Source organism: Carassius auratus, chromosome 17 (assembly GCF_003368295.1).
Source record: "Carassius auratus strain Wakin chromosome 17, ASM336829v1, whole genome shotgun sequence".
NCBI classification, from domain to species: domain Eukaryota; kingdom Metazoa; phylum Chordata; class Actinopteri; order Cypriniformes; family Cyprinidae; genus Carassius; species Carassius auratus.
In genome coordinates this window covers 6,799,975-6,826,027 of record NC_039259.1, presented here as the reverse complement: position 1 = coordinate 6,826,027, position 26,053 = coordinate 6,799,975, and the positions used below count along the sequence as shown (strand labels likewise).

The window sequence follows — 26,053 nt, the reverse complement described above, 5'->3', positions numbered from 1 at the left end:
TGAATCATCAGTGGCAAATTCTTTAAACATGTAAACGTACTTACAGGCTGTGAGTCAGAACAGATGGCATTGTAGTCTACTCTCCCAGAATCAGTAAATAGTCCTCTATAAAATGCGCTGCACACATCTGGTATTTGGATTGAACTGTTCTGGAACAGTGTTGTGAATAAAACTTAACCACTGATTTCTAGTCGTGTGCTCTTTTGGAAGACCAAACTTAGTATTTTCACTTTCGCAACGAAACACACAGCGTCTTCACAACATGGCTGTGGCGACAGCAACAATAAAGTTATGCCTTCTTTCTTTGTGAACATTTGGATGGAGTTATGCATATCTTCCCACATCGTGACGTTTACATGTGAGGACATGTTTAAACTATAGGCGTTGTAGGAGAGAGTGGACGAGCCTTAACTTTAATAAAGAATATCTCTTTAGTCTTTGCAGCTTTAAGGATCTTTCATGAACAGCTTATAACACTCCCAAGAGAAAGGAAAACTTGAAATCGAATCATATGACACCTTTATGTGGGGATGTTGTGTTTATCTAGGACACGCTTCAACAATGTACTTGTAATGTGCATCTTTTCCTTATTTTTGAATCTTTATTGTTAATCATTAAATGTATATTGATAAGAAATATGATCTTTATTTAAAGTGTAGCCTATAGGCTAATTTAATTAAGTGATGATCTGTGTTGTAATACTTTCATATTGTTTACATTTTTTTTTTTTTTTTTTTTTGTGGAAACCACACATGGCCCTTTCTGTTTGGTCAGCCAAAGATCAAACCGTGCCATCATCAGTTCTTCCGCAGTTCCACGCAGTAAAATAATAGTCCTCCATTGCTGCAGTTGTACTGATTCTTAAAGCATTTATTCTAAATACATTTCATCGTTTTCTCATCAAACAACAAGATTAATGAATAGCTTGCACAGCTCGTACTGGGGCAGAGCCTAAACAGTGCTTTATTCTATGTACCAGCAGTTCTCAAAGGAGAGGGTCTGTGAAAAATTGCTATACCGTACCATATTTTCAAGTTTTCATACATGCTGTGATTTATTCCAAAGTGACTTACATGATGCATTTAATGTAAAATAATCTAAATGTAGATTTCTAGCAGGTGCTTCAATTAGGCTATTTCCTGTTTATTGGTTTATGTTTGTGGCCTGCACCAGAAAGATGTTTAATGAGACCGAGACACGCTATAAGCAGCAAATTTTGCTGTTCACTTTATTTTTCAAAGGCATGACATTTACGGTAGTTGTCATTTTGAACATATACAAATAAAAATATACTTTTTTACCATACAACCAAGAATGACAGTATAAAAATCCAAATGTACATTAATTAATAAGCCTATTCAATATTAATTACATAAAGTCTTATGGCTGCATATTTGCTGTACACTTCAATACTGGTCTGCACTTGACTGTAGTCGCATTTGTCTGCTGTTTAGCTTACTGAGTTTATTTAGCCCATCACAATTTATTGGAACTGTGTGAACTATGGGGTAACTACTCACTTTGTTATTTTAAAGGTTTATTACCTTCCTTTTTCAAACACACATACAAATATCCTGCTCTCACTTGACAGAGATGGTGACTTTCACTTTTTAAGCGGATGCAAATCTGTCATAAAATAATCCTAATCTCGTGGCATATATCCAAGCGTTCTGTGGGGTTTGGTGAGAATCAACCCGAAATGGCATGTTACATTCATAAACATCTTGAGTTACAGTCCTGTGTGCGAGTGTGTATATATATATATATATATATATATATATATATATATATATATATATATATATATATATATATATATATATATAGTTTTTTTATTTTGTAAATTATGAAACTTTATGTAGAAAAAATAAATGTGTCTTTTTCGAGTCTCTACTGAAAACGTTTAATTCTATTGGCCGAGAATGATTTGAACTAAACTCATAAATTTATGATCAGGAAGAGATAGGTCTCAAAATTTAAATGTGTTAGAAATCTTTTTTTTTTTTTTTGCTTTTTTTTGTTATTTCTTTTTTATGCAAGTAAGGAAAGTGACAATATACATGTGCCAAATACAGAATCCCATAGACCAAACATAAAAGTATGAAATATAGGCTAATAAATATAGGACATACTGTAAACCCCTTTTTCTGCAATCAAGCACACTTTTTTTTGAGAGTTATTTCATAACATTCAGTTTTAAAATGTATACCACCTTTCAGAACTGTGCTAGCTAACCACGTGCTGATTAGCATCTTTGAGTTATTTTCAAAATTACCTAAAATTGTCTCTTACAAAACTTGTACTTGTACAATGGAAAATATAAATATAGCAAATATAGGCTACAATAATATCTTGACAGTAGAAATATATGTCAGACATATATTTAAATATTAATATCTGCATTATAACATACAAAGGACTTTGTTGTTTAATTATTATTATTATTATTATTTATGCATATGGACTTTCAACAAACAGTAAATAATAACAAAAGATTTATTATTGTTCCAAACTTTGTAGATAATACCTATTAAACTGTGGGAATTCACCTACAGTCTCTTTTTAACCATAGACATTAAAAGATTTTAACGGCCATTCGGCCAACGAACGTGCTGAAGGAGGAGTTTCAGTAGTCGGCGTCATTTCCGGTTCGTCTCACGTGAATGGAGAAACAGAAACTTGCGGCTGGATGTTTAGAAGAAAATTCCCGAAGCAGAAGTCTGTTTCATATAAATTGCAAACCGTACAAGTCCACTAACTTATCTCTTTGATCCTAAATAACGACACATTGATGTTAAACCATTATGTCCTAAAGCAGTCATTACAGATTCTGTACCGTGACAAATGGAGCATTTCCACTTCAGATTGTGAAAGCTGATCTGAGATCAGCATCTGAAAGACTGAGTGGAAACAAAGTCCCATGACAACAAGGAAACTGACGCCGCAGACTAGGTTCTTACAACATATAAACCTCAACACGACCGTCCACGATGTTTTATGCACATATTGTTGTATTATACGGCTTACTAAGTATTTGTTCCACAAATGAGAGTAAAATAAAAAACGCACAGAGACCGGTGCGTCTGTTCACCCAGGAGGAGTTGCAAAGATACGATGGCACTGAGGTAGGCTATGTGCTGTGTCACAAAAAACAAGTCTTATTTGATATTTTTGACGACGTTTTCAAGATTAAAAGCCAAATGCATTTACTAAAGACCTTTAAACGTCCCCCTCCCACTTTACAGGACGGACAACCAATTTACATGGCCATTAAAGGTGTAGTGTTTGACGTCACAACTGGAAAAGGTTAGATATTGTATTCATCATAACGTTCTCCAGTCTTGTGTGTGCTGGTGTTAGCTATTGACTTGTTTGAGGAACTACATTTGTCAGTTTGAGAGATCTGTCTTTAATAGATATGCATTGTTCCCTGTTTTGCTCCCATATCATATAGCACTAAGCAGTGTATTGGAAACCACATCCCTATTTGCATTTAATGGATGAACTTTCCAGTTGTGGAAAAAAAAAAAATTGTTTTTGTTTTTTGCTGGGATTTCCAGGTCTGGAAAAGTTATGCTATTTAGCATAGTTCCAAGAGTTATGGAAATTTCTGCGGCTATGTTGAGTCCGAAACTATTTCATTAGCTAGAAATTGTGATGACAGTCTATATATGTAATCAAGAATGGCATGGGAGCTCCTTGTTCAAAGTATGTGGAAATCCTGTTGTGTTTCTTTCATTTTCAGAGTTTTACAGAAAGGGAGCACCCTATAATGCCCTTGTGGGCAAAGACTCAACCAGAGCTGTGGCCAAAATGTCCCTTGAGCCAGCAGATCTCACACATGACACTGTAAGCCAGCAAACAAACATTCGTTTCAGTTTCTTATTTGGATTCCACCTGACTTTTTAGCACTAACTTACACATGGCATCTTTCGGTTGCTATTTGTTAGACGGGCCTCACTGAGAGTCAACTACAGTCTCTTGAGGAGATATTCAAAGGCACATACAAAGCAAAGTACCCCATCGTGGGATACACCAGCAGACGTGTTCTCAATGAGGACGGCAGCCCCAATATAGACTTCAAACCTGAAGACCAACCGAATTTCACCATTAAGGATGAATTATGATAATAACTGTCTTATAATAAAGCTATCCAGAAGTCCAATCAAAGTCTGAATCATAGTTGTTCATGACCTTTTACTTTACTATTAGTGGGCATGTGTAAATTTGAGGTTGTCTGGTGGTCTTTTAGCCTACAGTCATAGAAAACATTATGATACATACGGTCACACGTGGGTTTTTCCCTGGTGGGCTGTTTTGAATGTCATTCAAATTAGGCCACCTACAGGTGTGATTTTTAAAAAAAGAAATAGGTTAGGTTGTTTGGCATTTTTACATGTATTAAATGATGATAAATAATCATTTTAAATGTATAAGCTGTGCAAGAAGTATCTGTAATTGTAAAAAAGCATTAAATCTCTGGGTTTCTTTCACTGTAAACGAGGGGAAAGTTTGGTGATTCACACTGCGCTTAGAAATTGAAATTGCCTGTGGTCGTGGTTTCATATTACAAATTAAAAGTTAAAATATCATTCCACAACAACATTTTTACTCAAACGCCATCTCAGTCATAATTATAGTGTTTGTGTCTAATCTTTAAGAAAAGCCCTGGATGCCCAGAAATGTTTCACACTTCTCTGAGAGAGATGTTTGTCACTTTGACTTGTTGTTATATCACATTAGAGTCATCTAAGCAATCTAAATGCAATGTGTTTATGGATTTCCAATGGAAACACACAAACAGGTGTCATCTGGTCTAAATAAAGTTTCATGTGGGTCAGGAAAATAGAACATGGCTGTTCAACATGTAGACCGGGGCTAGATCTCACACAGACTATAACTCCGTAGCGGTAAAGATCTTAGATAAATTCCAAATGCACATTGTTTGAAATATCTATACAACTGTTTAAACTTTTTTTTTGCATTTATTTAAGCAAAAATACAGTAAAACATCAATATTACTAAAATTTTAAACATGTTTATTAAAAATAGGAATAAATTACATTTGAAAATATGTATGAATAAAAAAACAACATTTAAATAAACCTGTGATGCAAAGCTTATTTAGTGCTCATTTCTTATAATTATAAACAAAACAGCATTATATGATATATTTTTGACTGTTAGGCATGTACCTATAGGAAAAACTTTCAAAATCAAACCTAATGAATAAAAAGTGTGACAAGCTTTGCAGTTCTGCCCAGTAAAGAGAGAATATCTGTTTAAACTGGAGATACTGAATATAAACATCAAAGAGCTCCTGATGAGAAGCCAGTGACCTGATTTCCATGGAGACTGTACGCAGTAGGTGGGTATGCTGAAAAGTGCATTTGGTCAAATGCAGTTCTTATATTTTCCTGATGAATTTACATGCATCTCATGTATAAAAAAAAACAAAAAAAAAAACATGGGGGCTGGAAGGTTTCATGAACGATAGTGAGTCAGTTGGCAGACACTGTCAGATTCTGAGTCTCAAAATGATGGTTTTTGTTACTCTAAAAATTCCCGGGGTATAATTAGCATTTTCAGCAAAATAGTGAATCATTATAGAAGTGCTTTTACTGTAAACACTGGCCAAGCTTAATTCTATTCCCATTTACCAGAAACTGAAGAAAGAACTCAAATAACTGTCATGCATTTTATCTAACAGGTGAAATGTAAATGTGAATGATTGCTGCCTAAAGATAATAAGTTATTTATGACTTTACCTCAGTTTTGTATTTTAATACAGAAGGATGTAACATGATATGCATGTTTTTGAGTCTGCTTGCCATGTAATTTGATCTGATTGCCATATCCTCTTTCATCCGCATGCTACCTGTTATGTTCCTGTTCACGTGTGACGTATTTCACACTTTCCACCCTCTGCCACAACAACTTGCCTTTCGTAGCTAGAAAGGTGTTAATGGTGGGAGCCGTGATGCTGCTTCCTGTCTCCATTGCACATCAAAATTTCCCCTCTGCCCGCCCACTTTGATTTTGTGCAGAGCTGTGGGCTGTTTCACTTCAGTCTGTCTGAGTCTCTTGGTAGAGTCTGTTCTACTCCTGAATCAATGTAGACTATTGCTTTCTCCAGCCACCCACACCGTTTGACACCTGGACTGAATGCTTTAGAGCGGTAAGAAACATTTTTATTTACATTTATTTTATATTATAGTTTTGTGTTATTACTTTTTTTTCTGTTTTTAAGCTGTTAGCTAATTAAGTTATACATATAATGCTTACATTTTTTGTTACATGTGCTAGAAGATGCAAATTTAATTTAACTTAATTTAAGGCATTTTTTGTGCCATGAACTCCAGGTGTGGATTTGCAAAGTTTGATTCTGTGATACATTCTGTATAAAGTTGCTATAGTCCTATAATCTAATATAATCTGAAACCATTTTTAGGTAATCTATTGGACTGCATCTATTGGTCCTCACATCACAGCTAATCTATGAAGGTGCTGAGTGGTCACAGCGTGGTAAGTGTTTACACACCTATTGTCCCTTAATCATCATGGAAACTGATTAGTACGTATTTGAATTGACTTACTATACTTCCCTAGATCTCACTGACAGGATAAACACATCTTTTGTTCTTTCTATTTCAGTCTAAATCATTGACCCAAAGCAGCATGGACGTAATCAGCATGCCAGCCACAGTTGTAAGTACATTGATCCAAAGATCTTACGCATACAGCGCTCCTTATCACTTTCTGATTGATAGATTAGTGCAATTATGGATTCTTTGTTGAGAACAAAGCCTACAATGGGATACTACAAAGTCCTGTCCTGTTAAATGTCAATAAACTTCACCTACACATGGTTTAGTCTTGATGTTTACAAAGCTTGCTCTGTTAGGCTCGTTGCACCATCCAAGAATCCCCCAGTTACTATGTTTAGTTCTGCTTTTTTAAAAGAGATATACCAGTGTAGTCCATTGCTCAATCTCATGAATTGCTTTCATTTTTATTAGGTCTCAGTGAATACAGGAATTTCCTTTAGTCAGCAGACTAAACCCAATCTGACCAGCATCTCCCACACTGGTAAGCTCAAAGCCTCACTTCTCTTTTTTTTTTTAAATGTCATTGCTCTTTAAAATGTTGTTTTGGACTTTTTGATGTTGAAAAAAACAAAAAAACAACAGCAACCGAAAGTAAAGGCAGTTTACTGTCAATTAAAACACCAGAATATAGTGATTTTCATTGTTTCTTTATTGATATTTAACAGGAAACATCAACCAAAGGCGCTGGAAGAGCATCTTGCGACGTGTCCAGAAGCAGAACACGGAACATCCCAAAAACACACTGTTTGGGCAACCCTTGTCTGATATCTGTCAAAAAGATGGGTGTCCTCCCAAAGCAATTATGGTAAGGATTGTCATTTTGTTATACAATTGCAAACACATTTGGTATTATGTGTATGTGGTTTTAGTAATTGAAATGTCTTAATTTCATTTGCAGGATATCCTTATCTTGCTGCTGAGAAAGGGTCTGTACACTGAGGGGGTGTTCAGGAGGGCCGGGAACGCCAGGGCTCTCAGAGAGATCAAGGCGCAGCTCAACGATGGGATAGAAGTGGATCTGAAAGAGCAGTCGGTCTTTTTGCTTGCTGATCTTGTCAAGGTAAGGGACAAGCTTGAGTGATTTGATTTGATTTGACTCATTAACCGTTTTTAGGTCTAAAATATGGATATTTGATCACTAATGTCTCTCTTTTGTATTTCGATTTGCAGGATTTTCTTAGACAGCTGCCTGGCGGTTTGCTAATGGAGGAGAAGTACAAGTCCTGGATGACTGCAATGGAGAAGGAAGGGGAAGATCAGAAGCGTGCTGAAATTAAAATGTAAGTTATCTAATGATGCAGTTGGGTTGAATAGCAAGTGTTTCGTGTAAATGAACTGTAATTGTGACCAAGTTTCCTTTGATTTTCTTTAGGGTGATCAACACACTTCCCGAGACAAATATTCAGCTCTTGAAGCACTTGATGGTTCTGCTCTACCACATAAGTGAGAATGCAGATACAAACAAGATGGTTTCCAGCAATCTGGCTACATGCGTTTCCCCCAACTTGCTCCAAACAGACAACTTGGAAAAAATGGAAGAGGTGAGTGTAAAGTGACTTCTGAAAGTCCTGACCTTAAACACTCCTCACATGATGTGGCCAAGAGCCAGAAGGCTGAGTAAAACTGAAACTCAGCAGAGGAAGAAAAGATCAAACTAGTTTCATATGCAGAATTATCTTGACCTATTTTTCTGGGATTTCATAACCCATGTGATCTTGTTGTGGAAGTGCCCTTTGTTTAACTCTCGTGTCTTTCTGGGAACGTATTTGCAGGTGACGAAACTGACTGAGTTTCTCATTGACAACTGCCCTCAAATATTCGGTGAGGATGCGCTGGCGCTCTTTGGAGACTCTGATGAAGATGAACTCAGTGATAACCAAGGTACATTTTTTTATATTTAGTCTTTTAGGATGCCTATGCACTGGAGTTTACACTGCAGATCCAATTCAAAACAGACTCAGATGTTACTTTTTTTAAAGAAAACATACAAATGAGATATTTACTGTTGACATAAAGTAAGTAAAAGTACAGATAAAGTATAGAACTCTGATGTAGAAATCCATTGACCAATGAGTATTTGAGAGAGGTGGGTCCAGTTAGGTCCCACTGAGCATCTATTCAGGTTTCTTCAATGCATAGGCACTCTTTACATAGCACAGATTTAGCGAAGCAAATGTAAGCAGCATGACATGATCTAATAGTACTCAACGATTTGATAATTAATGAGTATCTGTCCATGATTTCTCCTTCAGACTCTATTTCCTCGCATCATCTTGACTCTGCGTACGACAGTAATGACCCTGATGCAGACGGCTACAAGGGAAGTAGCTCAGACATGGATTCTATCAAATCCAGCGCTGAAGAGAAATCGCAGGAACATTCCAGCACAGAGGAACTTTGGACCAAAAAACTGACTCGCAGACGTTCAGAACCAGTCATCAACTTAAGAGGGGGAGTTCAGCAGCAGTTTTCCCTCTCCAGGAGCCAGACGGAAATGGACTTTTATGACAAACATTTAACAAAGCAGATCTCTGATGACTATATTGCGGTTAGAGCAGGCAACAGCTTGGGGAACAGCTTTGGGGCCAGTACAACCTCTAAAGACTGCTCGTTTTGTTCTTCAAGTTCACTTGAGAGTTGTTTCTCCAGTGCTTCAGAGAGCTCTATTCACAACAGTCCACTTATTGAGCATTTATGCACTCAGAGAAAGGCCCTTCAACGCAAACATTCCTTCCCTACCCGCCAATCGGCACCTGCACCGAATCGCTCGGAAACCCCAAAAAGACGCTCGCAATCCATGAAGGGCGCACACATCAGAAGCAGGACTGTCTTCGGGCGAAGCGGCTCCACCAAACGGGCCATTGAGAGAACCCTACGCCACAGCCAGACCCTACCTGAGGTACTGAATCCTCAACAGGAGCCAAGACGCTTGTCTAGCGAGGAGATTTTCCAGCAGGTGGACAGCAGGATACCAAGCGATCCTCCAAGTTATCAGCAAGCTGTTCAGGACAATTCCCATGTTGCTCTCTCGAGCTGTAAATCGTTGACTGTTCAGGATGCCAGGTGTCTGTCAAAGCACTCGAGATCTTCAAGTGAAGAGACATTGGATTTGTCTTCTGGGAGTGAACATTTTGATATCCACAACACAGACAGTTCAGAGACATGTTGTGATAGTATGAGTGGATCCTCCTCAGAGTTGAGACAGAGGACCACATCTGAAACTGGATATGAAGCATCAATACAAGTTTGGTGCAATCCGGAAGACCTCAGAGAGACATATGTTTGATTTGCTGCACATTTTTTTATTGTTGCTACTTTTTGGTGGAGGCAAAATGTCTTTGCATGTGACCTCATAATGAGGCGTGAACATTTCAGGGCTTCAAGTACAATTCAGACATAGAGTTGTGCTGAATATGTTGAATTTAATTCTTCATTTTAGTCCTTTTTTTATATATATATATATTTTTTATATGATTTTGATTCTCTATCACCCCAAAACTGGATATGTAACTAAAAGGCACTTTGAGAAAATTTCACTACAAAGATTTTAGGTTTTTGTGCAATGTTTGCAGAACTAATGTACATGCTTAAAAACAATGTAAATCATAAGTCTTCTTTTGAAATAAAGACATGAAATAAAGCTAAAGTGGTGTTGCCATTCACCTTATGCATTCTGAGTCACTAGGAAAAATGTTTCATTTTATTATTATTAAGAACATGAAATTTAAAGCAATAATAATATAATAAATATAAAATATATATATAATTAGCATGGCATACAGTGACCCCAAAATGTAGCCTATTTAAACAAACAAACAAAAAATGTATGAATGTCATTACATTAGATCAGGGGGTTGCAATGTGTTCATGTTAGGACCCAGCACCTTGAGAGCCACCAAAAACTATTTTAAGAAATATTAGGAGAAACAATATTTGTATTTCCTTATATTAGATTTATGTTTCAGTTGTATTGCCACAACAAGTCTAATAAAAATACTATTAAAAATAGGAATAAACATATAAAGACATGGCTGTATGTTATACTGATAATGTACAGGCTAAATAGTTTTGAGTGCTTAGTGGCTCAGTCAAGTAAACTTTTATTTTTCAATATTATTGGAATCAAAATTGTTTAAAGCTTTGTACAATACAGTTTTTTTTAGTACTCGGAGTAAACGATGCAAACTTGAAACGGCAAGTAAGAGCAGTCTAATAATAACTATACTGAAGTAATGATGTATTTACATGGAACTTGCAGTTCAGTGAGTCATATGTTGATTCAGTAGCCTATAGGCTACGAACCGGATCGTAAGAGTCATTTTGTTCGTGCATCGGATGAGAGAGAGAAAATTAAATAAAATAATAAAACATAATTTTGATAGAAATTTGATAGGAGATAAAGGATTTTTTTTGTTTGTTTACATCACTGCAATTACTTTTAACAATCTAGCGTCGCCTAATTTCTATTTTAGGCAAATTTTTTGTAGAAGTATTAATCGTTTTTTATTAATCTTTTTATTTCTTTTTTCTTTTTTAAAGAGTAAGCTATTTCAACAGTCTATTGGTTTAGCATTTAAATAAAAATAATAAAAACATTTAAAATAAAGTTTTGCTTGAAAGGTGTCCCTATGCTATATATATTCTCTCTCTCTCTCTCTCTCTCTCTCTCTCTCTCTCTCTCTATATATATATATACATATTACATTTAAACAATTGTAATCCTCCTAAGTGTTCAAATACTTTCTGGGGATGAATGTTTGTTTCTTAGCCTACCTGTAGCCTACTAAAGTAGCCTACAGAAAATGCCCAGATATCCACCTTGCAGTAGATTTTCAACCTCAGCCGCGCCCATGTTTTCTCCGCGCAGTGCATGCATACAGAGTGTAATGTTGTAATGTGACAGTGAGCTGTAAAAGATCTTCTATCACTGGTAACGACGCGTCAAGGATCCTCCGGTCGAAGTCGTCGAGGCTGTGAACGCGCTGCATCTGTGAACGCGCCGCAGCTGTGGACGCGAGGCCGATCAAAGGTCGGTGTTACAGCGCAGGTGCACTGCGAGCAGAGCTGCTGGCACTCTTTAACTCCAGTGGGCTAACTCACTTATCGTGCTGGGTATCGCTGGGGCGAGGCTTTGACACCATCTATCGAAAATGACTCAGAAATGAGTCTCTAGCGTTCGCTGTTCAGATCGGTCGCGAGCTCTTCTTCTCCTGGTCCGAACACAAGACTGACAATGCCTAAGCCTGTAAGTAGCCTAGTACTTTACTTTTCATTAAACACAAAGATTTAGTACATAAAGAATAAAACGGGTTAACAGGGTCATAAAAAGGGAACAGATATGTCAATTATCAGTGTTACGCAAGTGGTCTTTCTTGTGTACAGTATCTCATATTAATCCATTTGCTTATATCTACAATGCCTAATGTATGTTTATTGTTGATAAATGTGTATAATTCTGTCTTGTTTAGTGGTTTTGAATGTAACTTGACAGCAGGCCTCTGTCATAAAGACTCACATTACAAAATAAGTTTCATAGCTTAACTTGAGTTTCTCATATTAAAACCAATATTTTCTTAATGTGTTCTGATTGACTTTAAAATCCACAGTGTTTAAAGAAAGAAGAACCTTTAAGAGTTAAATCAAGATAAAGCAGGAATTTATAACTACATTGCCTCATTTTACAATGTTGAGGAGTATCATTGTGTAGCCTTATTGATGGTTATACTTGGATTTTTTTTTATCCTTTTGTATATTTCGAGGTGTTTGGATTACCTCTGATCTCTTTAGCAGGATACTAACTATTAATTTGATGGTTAACATGCCTGAGTATGAGTCTTTACACATTAACTAGACTTAGACAATGAGGATGAATTTATGCTATGCTCATGTGCGCAGAATGCGGCTAAAGTAAAAGATTAGCTCGATGGAGATTGTTCTGCTCTGAACATACTTTTGACTTTGACTATTTGAATACCAGGATGTAACGTCACTCTAATTATTGCCCTTAACATTCAAGAGAGATAAAGCTGGTAAACCAGCTTATTCAAAAAGGTCTTTTGTTTCCTTATTTGTAAATGTTTACGATATCTTATTGGTAAGAGTGAAATGAAATGTTCTGTTATTTTACAGAAATTAATGTAATAAAAAAAATAAAAAAATAAATACAGGTAAAACACCTGTGAAAAAATAATAAATAAAAAATAAATAAAAAAGACATATACGGACGATTCCTTTATATTAATGCATTATATTGTGCCCTATTTTTACATATTTATCTACAGTGTACAAATAATTTATAATATTGCAACCATTGTTGTATTTCTTATGTTTGTTATGTAATTAGCACCCTTATCAATAAGGGTCCGAGAGAAATATGGAAATATATAATTCCTGAGGTAGTCCCCATGGTTGAATAGCACATTAAAATTTAATTAAATTGTTAAAATCAAATCTATTGTCTATTATCAAACATTACAATTGTTGGAGTTCATTTAAAGTCGCCCTCCAAAATATATATATTGAAATATGTAAAAAAAGTAAAAAAAAAACATACTTTAAACCTCATTTTTTATGGAAATGATTGTTAGTGCAGCTTTCGTGAACTCATAAATTGGGGGATGGGATATTTGTACTTTTTAAAATGAATGTGACACTGCAAAGCCATTTAAAGAAACCGTGATGTGGTTAAAAGTTTAAAAGAAATTGTGACCATAACAATTTTTATTTTTCTGTTATACAAACATATATATTTTAACCAGAAAGTTCTTGTCTAGTTCCATTTGTGAATTACCCAAATAGATTAAATTAAATCTGATATGGACCCAAAGCTTCTTTAAGCCTGTGAAGAAGTACTTGAGCACAAACACTTATCTGTGATTTGAGGAGAGTGGGTTAGCACTGGCTTGTGAGCCTGTACCTATCAGGCAAATGAGACATGCAAGGTTTAGCCGTCACACTGTGTTATGACGTATCGGGTCTTTCTTCCTGTTAGATAAATTTGCAGCTCTGATGGTTGCTCATGGAGATGGTGACTGCTGGATTAAACAGCAGGACCCACGCAGTCAGCTCCATTGTTAGGACAAATCCAACCGAGAGGACACGCTTTGAAGATTATAGATTATATCTGCCATGCTGGCATTGGGATTAATCCTTATTTTCTCTAGAAATGCCAATAATAAGCAGCTTGTTTGCCTCTTACTGACAAGACCCCAAAGATTTTTGAAAGTGTGTGTTAATCCACGTATAGTGCTGATATCATAGAGATCCCATAGTGGCAGCAGTGATTTAAACACTTTTGACAGAGTTGCAAGCTATTGTGCTTTATCTAAGGGCTTGCTGATAAAGGTTCATTTACATTGTGGCAGATACTCAGAAGACTGGAGACCTTGTACTTTCTATTTTACTGTAATTTGTATTAACATCTTTAGACATGATTACTAACTAAATATGAGGTTGAGAATCTTAAGTTGACAAATTTGCAAGTTTATTGATTTCCAGTATAAACTACAAGGTGAATCATATTACTTAATTAAAACATATCTAAATTTTGCAGTGAAAGTACATGTGTCTTTTAAATGTAATAGATTTTCACCATAATTGCAGCGGTTATTCAGAATTAAATTAAATTGTTGCTGTAAAATGTAATGGATTGTAATTTTAAGTGGGATAAAATAAAAGATAATCAAATCATTAAAAAATCAATCAAAATAATCAGAAGAATTTGGGTCAGTAAGATTTGTTTTTTGAAAGAATGAATAGGTTACTTTCATTCGTCAAGAATGCATTCAATTGATAAACTGTAATAGTAAAGACATTTACAATGTCATTTATAATGTATAAATCAAGTTTTTCATTTCAAATAAATGCTGGTATTATGAAAACGTATCATGGTTTTCACAAAAACATTAAGAAGCACAACTGTTTTGACTATAATAATACAGTAGTAATGAGTAGAAAATCAGCATATTAGAATTTGTAAAGAATCATTCGAAGATTGAAGTAATGGCTGTTCAAAAATGTAACCATTGCCATCACAGGAATACATTGCATTTGAAAATATTATATAAAAGAAATCAGTCAGTTTAAATAACTGTAAAATATATATTTTTTAAAGTTAATTTATTTTAAAATAAATGCAACCTTGGTGAGCATAATAGACTTTCAAAAGCATCAATCAAATAAAAATGACAGACCCCAAACTTTTAACCAGTATAGTGTATATTAAACTAAGCCCTATCCAAGGTAATCAACACATTTCATATAATTTATTATAATTTTTTATTACAATTAAAAATATTTTCTACAGTGTACCATTGATGGTTGCTCGCAGATATTAATAGGATTTTAATTAGTGAAAATTGTTGCAACTTTGTATTGTCAGAAGCAGGTGCCAAAAGTTCTACAGTGGGTGAGCGATTCTGCTCTAAACATGCAGATCATTAACTTGCTGATGTGGTCAAATACTAACACCAGGGTGTAACAGTTACTGCAGTGTGAGTATTATATCAGTTGTCACTCTTCTCATGATTAGAGCCACTAAATGTGCTAATCCTGGATATATGAAGCTCATTTGTTTAAGATTTGCGAGTAACAGGAACAAAGCGCTGAACTGAAATGTCGATGGGTCTTGCTTACTGAAATGAACGTTTGTTGCACAAGTTTGAAAGGTTTATCTTTACAGCTCTAGAGTAAGTTCACATGAAGGTTGTGCAACTTTGACAATGCTTGTAAGGCTCTGTCAAGGTTCACTGGGTTGTTATGAAAGCTTGTGTAAAGTGTGCTGGACTGAAGCGTGAACTTGAAGAGATTTTTTACCTTAGATTTAATGGAATCTCCTCTAGACACCGGATTCTAGCTTGTTATTCCTTTAAGTACAAGTGTTTGCAAAAGTACATTTCATTTGTTTCTTTGTACAGAATCTAAACCTAAACCTCTTAGATTATCAAAAATGTTATGTTAACATGGATTAATAATGTCACACCTGTGAATGCCCAGTGAATCTGTTGAAATCCTCTTCGTTGTTGTCAGTCACGTGGAGGATTTTACATAATGCAGAGCTGTTATAAGACTTTATTGTTATAGTGGCTTCGTAGAATGGAATGACATTTAGGTAACATAAGATTCCATGATTATAGTTAACATGCCTCTGATAGCTGATCTTCCAACTGCTGTGATATTAAAAAACTGATATGACAATGGTGTAATGGAATTAAGGTGTTTAGTGTGTGAAATATTGAAAAATTTTTGCCCAACAAATATTTTAATCTGCTGTAATAGTACAGTTTATGTTATATTTCTGTACAAATACCAACACATTTTTGCTGTAATTGACTCCAATAATTGATTCAGTTACATTACAAAATACTCATATTTGTTTGTTCTCTGCAGATCAATGTTCGTGTCACCACGATGGATGCCGAGCTGGAATTTGCAATCCAGTCGGTTACAACGGGCAAACAGCTGTTTGAGCAGGTGAGGAATGGTCAAAGGCTCCTGAAATCCTCCTGATTGTTTATTAAAGCTAATAAATGGAATGTGAAGAATCACCTGTCTTATGTTTTTTTTTTTAACCCCATACACCTTACTGCATCATATTTGATATAGAAATAAGGCCTCTAAATGAGCACTATGATCAAGAATTCAAAGGTGTCAAAAGTGTCCTGTTGTTGTGAAATCTTGGGAACCACTTTAGTATAGAGACCAATTCTAACTACTATTTAGTTGCCTATTAACATGCTTATTATTCACATATTGGTTAAAGTACATATTCTGCATTACCATATTCTACATTGCTATTCCTACCCAATACCTTAACTTAACCTAGCCTTACCTTACCCTAACCTAACCTAACCTAACCTTACTTAACTTAACTTAACTTAACTTAACTTAACCTAACCTATCCTAACCTAACCTTAACTTACCTTACCTTACCTTACCCTAACCTAACCTTAACTTAACTTAACTTAACTTAACCTAACCTAACCTAACCTTAACTTAACTTACCTTACCTTAACTTAACCTAACCTAACCTAACCTAACCTAACCTAACCTAACCTTAACTTACCTTACCCTAACGTAACCTTGACTTGACTTGACCTAAACTAACCTAATCTTAACTTAACTTAACTTACCTTACCTTACCTTACCTTACCTTACCTTACCTTACCTTAACCTAACCTAACCTAACCTTACCTTACCTTACCTTACCTTACCTTAACCTAACCTAACCTAACCTAACCTAACTTTACCTTACCTTACCTTACCCTAAATTACCTTACCTTACCTTAACTTAACTTAAACTAACCTAACCTAACCTAACCTAACCTAACCTACCTTACCTTACCCTAACCTAACCTTACCTTACCTTACCTTACCTTACCTTACCTTAACTTAACTTAACCTAACTTAACGTAACTTAACGTAACTTAACTTAACTTAACTTAACTTAACTACCTTACTAACTAACTAGCAGCAAGTTTGGAGTTTACTGGGGTCGTAGCAAATGGTTTGTTAATGGTGAGAACCTTAAAATGAAGTGTGACTGAAATGTAGGAACAACTAGAATTACTTTTAGCAATATTTCTAAATGAACACTTACTGGACTGAAGCAACTTTATATTTACTTAATTATCCATACAGTAATTTTTTAGAAAACAACCATGTGAGTATCAAATATGATGCTGCAGGCTTTTGTGGAACATTATTTGAACATTTCTTATTATGATGTTTATTGGAAGTAACTGTTAATGTTATTTTACAGTACATATACGTACAGTGTACTTACCCTGGAAAGTACTTAATATTACAAGAAATGGGTTAAGGGTAGGTTTAGGGGTAGTAAAGGGTTGATTCTCACCAAACTATGAAAAACTCCTAACAAGCGGTATGCACTTGTATAAGCATAGTAATTGCATACTATTTTTACTACTTTGCACTACTATGCAATCTAAATGCACTACTTTTGTTCTATCACTATGACTCATCAGCTTGTAGCAACTTGTATCTCTTTGGAAATACAACTCTCTTTTTCTGTAACGAAACTTTGTAACTAATTGCCAAAGCATTTTCCTTACCTAAGTCACACCCGAATCCATGCTCATAGTCACTGGGTGTAAATCATTTGTCAGATACTGTTGAGATTAGTAATGCTAAACTACATTGTTATATGGTGATTGGTGAGGCTCATGGTATGACAGGACATACAAGGTGGAGGACACCGTCTCTGCTTATTTGCACACACCTAACTGATAAGAGGTCTGGATGGGTGGTATTTTCCCTCCCTGTTGATAGCACGAACCTTTAGTGTAGAGTTCCTTTTCTAATCTACTAAAACTAGAGACTCCCGTCATTTGAGCTACAACATAACGTCATGATTATCAAGTGCTGAGGTGATAAGCTAAATGTTTTCAATGTACGCTATAGTCAATATCACAGTTTACACTCATACATTTAGCATGCATATAACTAGGGGATTTTTATCTTCTGTGTTGATGCATTCAGGTGGTGAAGACGGTGGGTTTGCGTGAGATCTGGTATTTTGGCCTGCAATACACAGACACCAAAGGCTTCCTGACATGGCTGAAACTGGAAAAAAAGGTATTCTTGATTTTGTACAGAATATATAGCTATATACTTGAAAATATCCTGTACTATATTGTTAGACAAGAAAAAATGCTAAATATTAACAGTGCTTGGATTAACGTTAATAATATGTTAATAACACGTTAATAATGTGTTAACAATAATGATATGCACAGGCGATTCTAAAGTGGTAAATTTTCTAATATAATACATGACACACACATAAGCATTTTATTAGTAGCACTTGTAAGGCGACCAAGCATCACTATTATTATCACAACTATTATTAAGTATTAAACTTTGGTGCATAACATGCTTGACCCATTTGACATGAATGATACCACACATTATGTAGCTTAATGAGGGAATTGATATAGCTTGCATTTGTGACTAAAGAATAGACAAAATAATCCCAAAGACTTACTGGCACCCAAACCATATCTGCAGACTAAAATATCATTAATGTGGGAGTGGGCTTTTTTGACCTGAGTCAGTATTTAACCACCCTAGCAACCATCCGAAATACCATAGAAACAGCACAGGGACATTTGAAGAACACGTTATCTATGGGTGGAGATGTAGGTGTTAGTGTTAATTTACTACTCTTACATTTACTACTCTCTTTCTAAAATGTGATTGCATTTGTTGAATGCTTGCAACATATGACACATTTCAAAAGATTATGATTGTTGCTTGTAATGCAGTTGGGGCACTAAAACTTCAAATGGTTTGCCTTTAAATTATTAATTACAATTCACTCTTCGCTAATATTTAATTGTAACTGAATCATCCTATAGTAATACATATAATGTGTTGTGACTAAAATATCTGCATTGTATCATAGTATCTAAATAAACATAATACTGAGCATTGCCATATAGTCCTTGATTTTGTATATTAATATCACAAAATGTTCATGTTATAATCAGATGGGGGGAAAATTTGTATTTGAATGTTTTGGTGAGCAAACACATAGTTTCTTGGGGGAACCTAAAAGTTACGAAAACAGAATTTTTACCAACCATCTCGAATTATTTTCATTGCCAGTTTTGAATTCACTGAAGTTTTGTGCGCCACAGCCCTAGATTAATTCTTCGTTGTGAATTCATAGGTGTCTTCTCAAGAGGTGAAGCAAGAGAACCCTCTGCAGTTTAAGTTTCGGGCCAAGTACTACCCTGAAGATGTGGCTGAGGAGCTGATTCAGGACATCACAAAGAAGCTTTTCTTCCTGCAAGTGAAGGAAGGCATCTTGAGCGATGAGATCTACTGCCCTCCAGAGACAGCCGTTCTGCTGGCTTCATATTCTGTTCAGGCCAAGTTTGGAGACCACGCACCAGAAACCCACAAACCTGGATACCTAGCGGCCGAGCGGCTTCTGCCTCAGAGGTGAGTGGGGAAGCTGCTCTAAAAACATTCATTCAGTGCCTTTTTGAAATGACTCACATAAGAGGTGCTTCTACACGTTCCTGGAGGTCTACTTTCCTGTACTTTCCACACACACACCTGTTTGTAATTATCAAGTGGTCTTGAAGATCCCAATTAGCTGGGCTAGATGTATTTGATTGGGTTTGGTCCTGATCTTTGCTGGAATGTCTACTGAAGATCTAGGAATATAATTGAGCACCACACGCTTAAATAGGTTACTAAGTAAAGAAGAATTTAAACCTTTTTATATTTTTAAATCAGCACAGATTAAAATCAAGTTGGCTAAACATATTTCCATTACAAATGCCAAACCTGACTCAAACAAAATTATCAGAATTGAACATAATTTTACAAGATTTAATGGTAACTTGTTACAATAAAATACTTAAAATAAAAATAAAATAACCAGTAAAAATAAAAATAACCATATAGATATACGCTTATCTATGCTTACTGTTGGTGCTACTTCTAACAATCTAAAATAGTATTTTTAGATATGTTTGAAAGACTTTTATTCAGCTTTATTATTCCTTAACATAAACACAAACCTATTAAACAAACTAAATTAAACACTTAAAATACATAAAGTTGCAAGTTTAACAAGCATATTTATCTATAAAAAAGATTATTTATTTTAAAAAAGATTAATATATATATATATATATATATATATATATATATATATATATATATATATATATATATATATATATATATATATATATATATATATATTTATTTATTTTTTTGGGGGTGGGGGGGTGGGGGGCATAATAATCTTATCAAATCTACAAAAAAATTGCAAATGCATTGGTATGTTTTGACCACTTTCAATTACTGATAAAGAAAACTGAGACTAAATTTGTGCAGTTTTTTTTTATTATGTGACATCTTGAAAATGTAATTCATATTCATAATATATAATATTTTAGCCCTCTAATATATTGATGTAATATGGTCACTACATTTTAGTCAGTCTACCACAACTCACATGAAAACTAATCATGCTTTTATTATCATAAAAGTAGTATCAATGGTTTTTGTTGGATTGATTAGCATTTGTATAAACACAGTTTTACTACAAATACCATGGTTAAACTATGGTTAGTGTAGCAAACCTGTGGTTAATTCATGGTGACCACTGTTTATTTGTAGTAAAACTATGGTTAATTTTCGAAATGGAAGGTGTGTTGATTTGATGTTCTGTGTTTTCAGAGTGCTTGACCAGCACAAACTCTCTAAAGAGCAATGGGAGGAGAGGATCCAGATTTGGCACGAGGAGCACAGAGGCATTCTCAAGTGAGTCAGACTTGTATACTCTCCATTCAGCTCGTCTTCATGTCGTTGCACAAGCTTATCATTTCTTTGAATTTTGTGCCACCAGGGAAGATGCCGTGCTGGAGTATCTAAAGATCTCACAGGATTTGGAAATGTATGGCGTCAACTATTTCGACATCAAGAACAAGAAAGGAACAGACCTGTGGTTAGGCGTAGATGCTTTGGGACTTAACATCTATGGAAAAGATGACAGGTAAGCACTGTTTTTGAGCCAGGCCTGATTGTTTAGAAACAGTGTCAGGCTAGTTGGGGATATTGGGGTCAGCTGTCATGACTGTGGGGTTAATGACCTCCAAACCCCCAACAAGCCAAACAAGTCAACATGAACACATAGTGCTTACTATTGGGAGGTCGTTGCACCTAAGGACTAATGGACCAAAAGGTCTGTGATTTTTGCGATGTTTGTTGACAATTACAGTAAAAGAGTGACAAAACTGTCAGATGCATGAAATACATTTCGGCTGTTCTTTATTACTCAGGTTGACTCCCAAAATTGGATTTCCTTGGAGTGAAATAAGGAACATCTCATTCAATGACAAGAAGTTCATAATCAAACCCATTGACAAGAAAGCTCCCGTAAGTCTTTGCATGAATGATTTTATGCATTTTCAAACCTGAAATTATTGCATGTGGGCCAATGGCAAATAACAGGACTGAATCTTAAAAAAATATATATGTGTGAAGTTTTGTTAAATAAACTCTTTGTATTCATGCTGGTTTTGCATGGTTAATTTTATTTTTTTTTTTTACATTTGTTCATTTTCGTAAAAAGTTCAATTTAAATGATTAAATGATAATTGTCATGTGATGTAACCATCAACGGTAAAAAAATTACAAAAATAATTTTCTTAACGCCTTGAATACATGTTAGTGAACATATCTTAAGGATTATTTTCCAAAACATTTTAAATAATATTTTTAATTGTTAAAATGTGTATTAAAATGTATGTTTTTTTGGTAACACCTCAGTATAGGGACTAAATTTCACTTTTTACTAGTTGCTAGTAAACCTTAGACCTGCCCTGAGTGAGCTCGCCACAGTCTGCCATTGTTTCGATGCTGGAGCAGGGGTAGACAAGAATGGCTCTATAGCGATTGAGGTGTTTTGTTGTTGGATGTAATAATGAATACAGCAGTAGTCATTTACTCCCGACATCTGAGCCGCTGAAGAAGCAGAGGATTACTTTTGTTTTTGGAATGCGTCCCCGATCTACATAAATGTAAAATCGCCTTTCCAAATAACGTGCTAATTAGCAAGTTCCACAGCTAAAGTAAACAGTCTCTCAGAGAACAAATAGTCACCCCACGGAAGATAGGGGCGTGGTCAGCTGAGCTCATTAGCATTTAAAGGAACATGCACTAAAATGGCATGCTGTCTGCAGAGCGGTTTTTGACAGCATAAAAAGGGTATTGTTTTAAACTACCAATAAGAACTTGTTAACAAAAGCATGTTATAGACATTTCATTAAGACCCTAAAGAATCATATCAACTTGTGGAAAATGGGCATCCGGTGACCTTTTTTTTTTTAATCAAGAAAGCTGGTTGGAATATATTTGACATTTATGCATTATGAAATATGACACATTCTGTTCTCTCTCTTGTTCTTACAGGACTTTGTGTTCTATGCATCTCGTCTGCGCATCAATAAGCGCATCCTGCAGCTGTGCATGGGAAACCATGAACTTTACATGCAGCGCAGGAAACCTGATACTATTGAGGTGCAGCAGATGAAGGCTCAAGCCAGGGAGGAGAAACACCAGAGACAGATGGAGAGGTGAGGACTCAATATTCATTGGCCAGAGTGAGCCATTATATAGCGATGACCAGCTGCCAGCCAGCCCTAAGTCAGGGCACTCATTTTATTGGCCAGTAAACATACATAAATACCTAAATTAAATAAATAAATATTTTGTACTTTTTGAATGATCCTCTAAGATCCCCCCCCCATTAAGGTTACATTATTAAATGTGTTTGCTGCCTTGCTACCTGTTTCCTTCCCAGAGCCCAGCTAGAAAATGAGAAAAAGAAAAGGGAGGCAACGGAGAGAGAAAAGGAGAGGATAGAAAGAGAGAAGCAGGAGATGATGATGAAGCTTCTTCAGTTTGAAGAGCAGACCAAAAAGGTTGAAAGAGGTAAGTTGGTAATATTTGATCTATTTAAAAAGCTAATACATATTTTCTCAAATGGTCTTGTTTGAAATTAACTCTGAAATCCCAATATGTGTTTGTATATATATATATATATATATATATATATATATATATATATATATATATATATATTTTTTTTTTTTATATTTAAAAATATAATTATTATTTGTAATTATACTTAGATTGCATTATTACATTGCACATTTTATTGTATGTAAATATATAATTAATACAATTTAATTTTTTATATTTAATAGTTAAAAATGTATATTGCATATTTTATACAAAATGTTTCACTGCAGAATTCTATAATTGACCACCATATACTAGTGCATGCTTGCAATAAACGATGTTGCGTAATTGAATGACTGCTGCCCCCTTACGGTTGATTTTGTGTATTGTTCAGATCTGAGAGAGCAGTTTGAGAGGGCCCGGATACTGGAGGAAGAGAGGCGGCGGGTGGAGGAGGAGGCGGCACGTCTGGAGGCTGAGAGACGGGCGGCGCTGATGGCTAAAGAAGAGCTGGCCAGGCAAGCTGAGGACCAGATGAAAACTCAGGAGCAGCTGGTGAGCGGGAGACACTTTCACACACACAGAACACACCTTAAACAGTCACACTCTGCATATATTGTGATCAATTGTGTAATGTAATGTGGAAGCTCTTTTTTTTATAGTGAACTGAAGCTTGATTTACTTAATACATAGGCGGCAGACCTGGCAGAATACACTGCAAAGATTGCCTTGCTGGAGGAAGCCAGGAGAGTCAAGGAGGAAGAAGCCAATGAATGGCAGAACAGGGTGAGTTTTGAACAGTATACACTACTACAGTAGGTTAATGAAGATTTTTTTTTTTGTATAGAATGTATCTATTCATAAAAGTGGATTTTTCGTCTTATAATGGACCTCTTCAATTCTCTCAGGCTAAAGAGGTACAGGGTGATTTGGAAAAGACCCGTGAGGAGTTGCAGCATGTTATGTCGTCTCCTGTGGTTGCTGCCCCCATGGCTGCGCCCATGGCCCGGGCCGTGATGGAGGAACCCCTGGAGAACGATCATGATGATCAGGAGGAGAACAACAGCACCTACAGTGCTGAGCTGCAGGTGGAGGGCATCGAGGACCACCGCAACGAAGAGGAGCGCCTCACAGAGGCAGAGAAGAACGAGCGCGTGCAGAAACAGCTCATGGTAACATGCCCGTCACATTTCCTCAAGCATGAATACGGATTAGTAGCAAGGATTGTGATGCTTTCCAATACACCGAATTCTGAAAAACAACTTAAACACATCCAGGTTCATTCACTGATTCATTCAGTAAATACTTCTGGAGGTTCTGCAGTTTTTGAGGATTATGATTTATTTTAGAATTCATTCAAGAGATTTGTTCAACACAGAGAGACGTTTGGAGTTAAAACTGGTCTTATCTTATTTTGAGTTACAGACATAACACTTGTATTGGGGATTTTGATCAATCTCTGTGATTCACTGAATCTTTCGAACACCTAAAAACAGATCCAGATTGGTTCACTGATTTGTTCGGTAACTATTTCTAGAGGTTATGTTATATTTTTTTTTTTTTTAGGAGTTTGAGTAATTTCATTCATTCGGGAGATTAATTTAAAAACAGAGGTGTTCATGATTTGATCCTTTTTAAGTTCATTCACATTCATATACGTACACACTTTACACTTACCTGCAGTGGGGATTTTGATTCATCTCAGTGATTCGTTAAATATTTTGAAAAACTAAAATTCATTCTCTGATTCATTCAGAAACCATTCAAGAGAGTATACATTTTTACACCAGAGGATGGCATCCAGTGAATTCGTTTCCTGAAGATTGAGTCATTATATCATTCATTCAGGAGATTATATTTTTTTGTTGTTGTTTTTTGAAAACCTGAAAACTGATTCGTTCAGATTAGTTATATTTCTGTAGGCTACATTGTTAATCACATAGGTGGTAACCAGTGAGTTTTTTTTCTCCCTTTTTTTAGCATTATGAGTCTTTTTTTTTATGAGGCGGTGGTAGGGATTCCTTCAAAAACATAGATTCGTTCATTATTAGTCTTTCAGGACTCATTATTATCCTTTCGTTCTCAGTGACTCAAATCAGCGACTAAAAATAAATAAAAAAAATAAAATAAAGTCAGATTTGTTCAGAAAGCTGAGTGTTTTGTTTTTCTCATTGATTTACATTTTGTTTAAAATTTCCACCCTTACTAGCCTTACATTAGTCTTTGTTAAAAGACATGGTTTATTGGCACAGTGTGTATATGAACAACACTCGACATTCATTTGATTCATTAATGAACAACATAACTCGTTCAGTGGACTGACCTCAAATCAACACTTTCAGGTCACATATCTAAATTTTTTATTTCAGTTGTCCCATTTGGGACATACATTGTGACTAATTGTATCTTAAATTGCTTTTAGGCCCTGAGCTCTGAGCTGGCCGAGGCGCGAGATGACTCGAAGAAGACTAAGAACGACATTCTGCACAGTGAAAATGTACAAGCCGGGAGGGACAAGTACAAGACGCTGCGTCAGATCCGCATGGGCAACACCAAGCAGAGAATAGATGAATTCGAAGCCTTATAATGGCTGATAAATTCTCCAATAAACCTTGAGTACCAGCAGCACTTGCTGTCCGAAGGTGAATTTATCTAATTGCCACAAATTGCCTCATTTGTCCTTGTCATTGAAAAGACTGGATTATTTACACAGTCTGTACACACTACACAAGTAGTCTAGGTTCTTTTTTCTTTTTTTCTGACAAACATGGAAAACACAGTTATTCAAGGAACTAAAATGATATGTGTATGTTGTTCGAGTTTGCCTTGAGAACACTCTTGAGATCTTATTTATGCTAATTGTGCCAAAGGCTTTGGCTTGAGGAATCATGTCATCTTATATGGGAACCTTTTTATTAGTGCTAACTTAAGATCTTTTG

General features: G+C 35.6%; 3 protein-coding genes across 4 annotated transcripts; all 3 read left to right on the top strand.

The window, feature by feature from the left end:
- The first annotated feature begins 2,657 nt into the window (after window positions 1-2,657).
- Window positions 2,658-4,500, top strand: LOC113117065 (neudesin). The gene is made up of 4 exons (XM_026285463.1): window positions 2,658-3,125; window positions 3,246-3,306; window positions 3,746-3,849; window positions 3,951-4,500. The coding sequence occupies exons 1-4, from the start codon at window positions 2,991-2,993 to the stop codon at window positions 4,125-4,127; spliced, it is 477 nt and encodes a 158-aa protein (XP_026141248.1). The 5' UTR covers window positions 2,658-2,990; the 3' UTR covers window positions 4,128-4,500.
- Window positions 4,501-5,105: 605 nt separating this feature from the next.
- On the top strand, window positions 5,106-10,070 carry LOC113117064 (T-cell activation Rho GTPase-activating protein-like). The gene is made up of 10 exons (XM_026285462.1): window positions 5,106-6,178; window positions 6,452-6,525; window positions 6,655-6,708; window positions 7,020-7,089; window positions 7,274-7,413; window positions 7,507-7,668; window positions 7,779-7,888; window positions 7,981-8,149; window positions 8,381-8,489; window positions 8,861-10,070. The coding sequence occupies exons 2-10, from the start codon at window positions 6,499-6,501 to the stop codon at window positions 9,892-9,894; spliced, it is 1,875 nt and encodes a 624-aa protein (XP_026141247.1). The 5' UTR covers window positions 5,106-6,178; window positions 6,452-6,498; the 3' UTR covers window positions 9,895-10,070.
- A 1,479-nt stretch (window positions 10,071-11,549) lies between these two features.
- Window positions 11,550-26,039, top strand: LOC113117061 (radixin-like). 2 transcript variants are annotated; one of them, XM_026285453.1, is made up of 13 exons: window positions 11,550-11,853; window positions 15,996-16,079; window positions 18,108-18,203; window positions 19,300-19,574; window positions 20,829-20,912; window positions 20,998-21,144; window positions 21,431-21,527; window positions 22,563-22,726; window positions 22,954-23,084; window positions 23,509-23,669; window positions 23,808-23,900; window positions 24,023-24,286; window positions 25,537-26,039. In XM_026285453.1, the coding sequence occupies exons 1-13, from the start codon at window positions 11,842-11,844 to the stop codon at window positions 25,699-25,701; spliced, it is 1,773 nt and encodes a 590-aa protein (XP_026141238.1). In that variant the 5' UTR covers window positions 11,550-11,841; the 3' UTR covers window positions 25,702-26,039. The 2 variants fall into 2 exon arrangements, with proteins under 2 accessions (XP_026141238.1, XP_026141239.1); XM_026285454.1 differs by lacking the exons at window positions 11,550-11,853; window positions 18,108-18,203; window positions 19,300-19,574 and having other exon boundaries at window positions 16,021-16,079.
- Window positions 26,040-26,053: the final 14 nt, after the last annotated feature.

Bases quoted from the DNA above. Each gene is read 5' to 3' on its own strand.
- LOC113117065 (XM_026285463.1), top strand. From the start codon at position 2,991: ATGTTTTATGCACATATTGTTGTATTATACGGCTTACTAAGTATTTGT. The intron at 3,126-3,245 runs GTAGGCTATGTG...CCCACTTTACAG, and splicing joins AAAGATACGATGGCACTGAG to GACGGACAACCAATTTACAT. The intron at 3,850-3,950 runs GTAAGCCAGCAA...GCTATTTGTTAG, and splicing joins CAGATCTCACACATGACACT to ACGGGCCTCACTGAGAGTCA.
- LOC113117064 (XM_026285462.1), top strand. From the start codon at position 6,499: ATGAAGGTGCTGAGTGGTCACAGCGTG. The intron at 7,669-7,778 runs GTAAGGGACAAG...TTCGATTTGCAG, and splicing joins TGCTTGCTGATCTTGTCAAG to GATTTTCTTAGACAGCTGCC. The intron at 8,490-8,860 runs GTACATTTTTTT...TTTCTCCTTCAG, and splicing joins TGAACTCAGTGATAACCAAG to ACTCTATTTCCTCGCATCAT.
- LOC113117061 (XM_026285453.1), top strand. The intron at 20,913-20,997 runs GTGAGTCAGACT...TTGTGCCACCAG, and splicing joins GAGCACAGAGGCATTCTCAA to GGAAGATGCCGTGCTGGAGT. The intron at 22,727-22,953 runs GTGAGGACTCAA...TTTCCTTCCCAG, and splicing joins CACCAGAGACAGATGGAGAG to AGCCCAGCTAGAAAATGAGA.